At 47.9% G+C, this 6,327-nt stretch overlaps 1 protein-coding gene across 2 annotated transcripts in view; it reads left to right on the top strand.

Annotated features, from left to right (window-relative positions):
- Nucleotides 1–62: 62 nt before the first annotated feature.
- Nucleotides 63–6,327, top strand: part of FNDC5 (fibronectin type III domain containing 5) — a 35,827-nt gene continuing 29,562 nt past the window's right edge. The window contains exon 1 of one of the 2 annotated variants that reach the window (XM_074934344.1): nt 63–561. In XM_074934344.1, coding sequence (XP_074790445.1) covers nt 84–561 — 478 coding nt within the window. In that variant the 5' untranslated portion in view covers nt 63–83. The remainder of the gene's footprint in view (nt 562–6,327) is intronic. The other variant, XM_074934345.1, reaches the window with a different exon arrangement.

Raw genomic sequence — 6,327 nt, 5'->3', positions numbered from 1 at the left:
CCGGGCGGGGTGGGCCGGTTGCTGATGACGCGCAGACCGGGCTGAGATCTGGGGGGAGGACGGACGGGGGGGAGCCTTTTCCCATGAATGGAGCTGGCGGCCGGGGCACGTTCCCCCGCTGCAGCAGCGGCTCGCGGCGCGTAGCAGCCCCATGGAGCTCAGCCCCTCCGCTCTTCCCTCCCCTCAGCCCGGCCGCCGCCCCGCCGACCTGCCCCGGGAGCCGGAGCGAAGGAGCCAGCCCTGAGCGGCGGAGCAGCGAGACGTCCCCCTCCCGCCCCGGGCGGAGCGATGGATGGTGGAGCCGCAGCGCCGGGGAACTGTCCGCGGTCCTGAGATGCCCGCGCCGGGTCCCTGTCTGCGGGAAGAGGCGCTGGGCTCCCCCTGCCTCCCCTGAACCGGTGCGGCAGGGTCTTTCCCCCCCTGCGCTGGAGCCCGGGCCTGAGCCGTCGGCACAGGGATGCAGGATGCACCCTCTCTGGAGGATGGATCACTTTTTCATCTACATCAACGCAGCCCTGTTGTTTTATTTTAGCTATGCCAGCCTGTTCCTCGTGGAGGCAGGTAAGGAGCAGACAATACCTGGCGGGGAGCCTTGGTGGCTAGCAGGGCTCATCGGAGTCTCCTGCTTCTATCTGTGCATGCTGGAAATTGCAAAGCTCGCCCCGCTTCCCCTGCCCTTTGTAAAGCTCTTCCCCCCCTAGCAGGTGTTATTTCCCGGCAGAGAAATGCTCATACACTTCCAGTCGGTGCTGGGCTCTCCAGGGTCCTCCTGAGCGTTAACACATTTGAGAGACACTGTTCTTGTGCCGTGACTCAGTGTCCCCGTAATGGGAGTTGGGGAGAGGTCCAGGTCACTGAAGTGTAACTTCACTGCTTTGCACACAGGGCGCAGCCAATCTGGGAACTCCTGGCCTTCTCCTGGCAACCTGGACAGAGAAAGAGGGCCCTGGGGTGTGTGTGGAGGGAAGAGGGTTGGGGCTGGAGGGGAGGGGATGTTGGGTAGACTCACTGAAAAGATAATTTAATAATAACATAGGAGAAAATGAAGCCGTGTCCAGAGTCTGCAGGGTGTGTGCGTGTGTCCTGTGTGCGTGGGCAGGAGGTAGGCTGTGTGATCTACTCTGAGCACTAGAGATCAAGGACTATATCTGTTTAAATGGGAAACAGTTTTCATTTATCACTGACTCCTCACCCCATCCAGGTAAAGGCTGAGGGCTTGTGATTGTAGAGGCCCAACTTGTGATTCTGTAAAGGAGCCTCATTTTTAGTCAAGTGCTGACCACCTGCCTTCTGAAAATCAGGGCCCCTTAAAGTGTCTCAAGTTGGGCACCCAAAGTCACTAGTCTCTTGAAAATGTAGGTCAGAATAACAACCATGTGGCATGAAGGTAGCAGTCACGAGAGAAGTGCATAAAGTCTGACCCATTCTTTGGACACTCACTGGTGAGGACACTGCCGTGGCAGAGTGTTAGCTCCACTAATAAAGGTGCCTTCTCCAATTAACAGCCGAAACCACAACAGAAAAGGTAAAACCAGGTCCACCTTGTTCATGTCATGCTCTGTTAACTGTAGCTGCTTCCCCTTTCCCTTTCCCTCTATACATACCAGCCTATTCAAGGAGTCATGAAGACACCTTGGCTCCTGAAGGCCATATGGACTTTAAGAGAATGAGAATAGCTGTTTTGGAAGAGCATGTTGCCTACTTGCTGCGGTACATTATGCCTTGATCACATAATAACCGGGCCGCTTTTATCTGAGGTGCTTTTAGCAGCTGTTTCCTTTGGGATGTTGAGGAAGAAGCTTTCTGAAAGGAAGAGGTCACCACATAATTAGTTCTAATTTTAAAAGGGCCGATGTGTCCTCAGATATACTCCTCTTCTCTGCAGAGCTTTCACTGTGTTCTCACGCCATAAACAGGCCTATAGGTATCATTTTGCTCTGGACCCTCATATGTACTGCCCACACTACACACAGTTACATTTTAAAAGAATCATTACAAGTCCAGACACAATCAAAGGACTCAATTTACTCATACAAAGGACTGTTGCACTCACTCATTACACTGCAGGTAATGTGGCTTTAAGATGTTGGCAAAACAGCTGCCTTGATTTACAAAATGCTGATTGCAAGAATATCTTGCTCTCCAGTATTCTGCACACATTTACTGGTGATGCCCAGTTCCAGGAAGTGAAAATTCCTGTATCCAATCCAGACTGGTTAGTGGCTGTAGTTCTGAGAGTCCTTGTCCTATTTGTGCTGTGACAGAAGTGACCTAAAAAATGTGCCTTTGGTTTTGATACAATTGTCCTTAGCCATTGTTCATGTTGCCAGAAGACACTGAAATCCTGAAGTTACCACTTTGCAAATTAGAGGCTAGGAGACCTGGTGGGATTTATTAAAAATATTCCTAAAAGAATGAAACCATGGGGAAAATACGCACAGTACAATTTGCAATTGAAATATCCTTCCCAGTTTCCTGTAAACTAGGACAATCTCCTCTCCTTCTTCTTATCCTTTAGTCATCCATCTGGGAATACAAAAGGGGTTTTGTCCAGTCGTAATTTTTTTTGGCTTGTTTCTTTTAACTGTGTCTGTTTTTGTCATTGTTTTCCGTATTGTAAAATGCCTACAAGTCTTTGGCAGAGGGGGTAGGTATATGAAGACAGCAGCATGATCTCGTGGTTAAAGCACAGACCCAGAAAGCAGGAGATCTGGGTTCTATTTCCAGCTTTCTGACCTTGAGCACGTAACTTCACCTCTGTGTCTTCTACTGATATGGCCCCTGTCCTCACAGCATCTGAGCCCTTCCCAGACATTACTGGGTTTGTTCTCACACCATCCTCATTTTACCGAAAGGGAGCTGAGGCCACAAATAGATTAGGAGATTTACCCAAGGTTGCACAGAGAGTCTGTGGCAGCTCAGAATTGAACCTCGGTGTCCCAAGGCATAAGCACAAGACCATCCTTCCTCCCCAGCCTTGGCTTCTCCATCTGTAAAATGGAGATGATGATATTTCCTTGCCTCACAGGAGAGTCCTTAAGATAAACCTATTAGTGTCTGCAAAGTGCTTTGAGATCCTCAGATGAAAGGTGTGAGAGAAAGGTAGAGTGTTAATATATTTATTAATGGGTTAGGAGTTTACTCAGCCAAGTGAGCCTATGGATTCTAATACTCCTCAGAAAATACATCCCCTTTGAAATTCTATGTGTTTTTCAGCAAAGAGAAAGAGGTAGGTGTGGGTGTGCATGCCTGTGTGAAAAAAGAAAGACTTTTATTAAATTACAGGGATTTTGTTTCTCTGAATTAGTATAAATACCTCACTCCCTTACAAGGGCAGGACCTGGTTGGCACAATCCTTTTGGGAATGGCTTCATGGCAATGCCAATGCCAGGCCCTGCCAATGGATGTAGACACAAAAACAATCTGTCCTTGGGTCCCAGGTTCAAGCAGACAATTTAAAAATACTCTTTCTTGGAAAAGGACTGGAGAATAGTGTTGCAAACATCCCCTACAATTCAATCAAGGGTAGTGTAGCATGGCCTGGAGCAGGAGCCCTGTCATGCACACACAGGTGTGTCTGTGTCGGGGATTCTTTGCATGTGGCATTCTGCAAATCAGATCTATTTTGTTGCATGATCAGAAAGCTACAGCAAGAGGAGAAATGCAGAGGTGATTGGAAATATTGAAAGGGAAAGGTAGATGTGTAAAATAGTCTCTGAACTGTAATGCTGTTGGACAGCTGTCAGGTTCAGACCAGCAATTGCATTAGCAAAGCCCTCCAACTAATTTCTATAGCTGTCTGCACAGGGGGATCACTGAGAAAATATTTAAGTCATTTAGTGGGTCTGAAATATGCTTTAGCTTTATAACAGCACTCCACTTGGAGCCTGAATGGCCCGCTCTGCCTGGACTGTTAGTCCCCGAGCTGCCATCGGCCCATTCCTCATCACTCAGAGGTAATGAAAGAGGGAAGTGAGCTGTACAGAACATGGAGTCACGGGGCTGCCATTATGGACTGCCGGAGTAGCAGGGGGATACTATGATAAAAGACTTCAAAATAGGCCAAGGCCATTGCAACTTCCCAGTGCAAACAGCTCTCCTGCCATCTGCTATACACAGTGCATTTCAAGTCTGTTTTATCCCTAAAAGGCAGAGGGGAAAGATACACTTCCCAGGGGGCTACGCAGAGCCATCCTGCAGTTTCAACTAAGGGCCTGCTGCTACTGAAGTCAATAGCAAAACTTTCATTGACTTCAGTGGGAGCTGGACAGGGCCCCAAGTCCTGTAAATTCAGGGAGTCAGGCTCTCTTTGCCACCCACTTCCCCGACAAAGAACATCTGGCTGGATTCTGGGCACTGTTCCTGCTTCAAGGCAGCTCAGTGCTCTCAACATCCCCAGACACCTATGGTGCCTTTTAGCTATTCCTAAAAGCTTTTCTTAGTCTGCCCTCAGCTTCTCCCATGCAGCTCCACTGACTACAAGGGGGCAGAAGAGATGCAACTGAGGGCAGGTGTGGATCTTGGTAACTGGCCCCGATCCTGTGAGGCGCTGAGCACTCTGAACTCCCGCTGAAACCAATGGGAGCCGAGGGCACTCAGCACCTTGCAGGGTCAGGCCCATTATCAGAACCTGAAGTGAGTAGTGCAAGGAGGAAAGCACTAGAAACCAGTTGGCAGTCTGACACGTCAGATTACAGATGGCAAAGCGACCCACCTGAGCCTGCCCCCATCTCACTGCTGCCTTGGCATTTCCTGGCCAGCTGATGGATTCCATACGCACTCTATTGATTTCTACATTTGGCATGAATGAGATTTAATTGAAGTGCAGAGATTTCTAACCCCATTGACAGCCTCTAAACAGGGAACATTTTATCTGAAGCAGCCAAGGTTTTCATATGTTCCAAGCACCACCTCTTTCTGAGAACATACATGTGACAAATGGGGATTCATTCCACAGACAGACGGGCTCCGTTCACACCCATATGAACCCCTCTTCCTCACACACACACACACGCGCATGATAATATTCACTGCTTGCGTAAGCAGCCTTCAGTGGAGTTGCACCCACTTCAGTGCTGAATTTGACCCAATACTTTTACTACTGGTTGTCAAGTAAAAACCTCCTATTTCATGAAGTACCTAGAAGCCAAATTAATGCCTGACACAAGAATAATTCAGTTAAAAGAATAAAGTTACTGAGAACTGAAGCATGCAAATTTTATATGCTTAGTGAAGCCCTGAGTGCCTGATAGAGGAATAAACCGGTTTCAGATCTATAAAGAAAAGATCCCTATCGTGCATCAGATACTGACTTCAAGTGGCTGCAGAATAACCATTCATTACTCTGTATAGGTACGAGGTGGGAGGGTCCCGGAGCTTGGGCTCCAGCTGAACCCCGAATGTCTACACCACAGTTTTATAGCCCTGCAGCCCAAGTCCCGTGAGCCCAACTCAGCCCTCATGGACCAGCCATGGGGGTTTAATTGCAGTATAGACATACTGTGTGGTCTTGGGCTAGTCATTTAACCTGCCTGTGTCTTTATTTCTCCACCTGTCAAACCACAATCATAAGTCTTACCTACTTTCCAGGGCTGGTTAATGTTCGTGCAAGTGACTGGAAAGCGGACTGTGCCATTTGCATAAGTGCACAGTGTTGTTGTGATGGAACACTGAATTGTGATGTCATGAAAATATATAGAAAAATGCCAGTTGGTTACTTCTTAGCAAATCAAAGCTGAAAGAATACAATCTCCAGTCCCATTACTGAATAGAAGCCTAGAAGCTAGAGACAGAGAAATCCTATGACCGCCCCTCGCCCCAGTCCACAGCTTTGAGGATCAGGGCAGCAATGTTGCCTACAGTGCATCTTGTACAGTTTAGCTGTAAATTTTAGTTGATTAGGTTAGTTCACTCACAGTGATCTGGGAATTTCTATTATTTATTTATTTGTTTGTTTGTTATTTATTATTTGTATTGCAGTAGCACTTAGGAGCCCCAGTTCTGGGCCAGGGCCCCATTGTGCTGGCTGTTGGACAAACTCATCTGTATAAATACTGCATGTGGCGTTAATTTTAGGGCAATTCTGCATTCTCGGAACTACCACCAAAGTCAAGTTAGGGGTGCAAGGAATGCAGGATGGGTTCTTTACTGGGAATTATGCAGATGCTTTGAGAGAATATACCACAAACTGACGACTTGAACCCTGAGGCTGAGCTTTTCAAAGCTGCCTAAGGAATCAGGATGCTCATTTCCCATTCAGATGAATGGGACCAGGTATCCAAATCTTCTAGGTATCTTTGAACATCTCAGCCTTGTAGTACAGAGGGA

Source organism: Natator depressus, chromosome 19 (genome assembly GCF_965152275.1).
Source record: "Natator depressus isolate rNatDep1 chromosome 19, rNatDep2.hap1, whole genome shotgun sequence".
NCBI classification, from domain to species: Eukaryota; Metazoa; Chordata; order Testudines; family Cheloniidae; genus Natator; species Natator depressus.
Note: the sequence above shows the minus strand (reverse complement) of the source record. Positions and strands in the feature narration are given on the sequence as shown.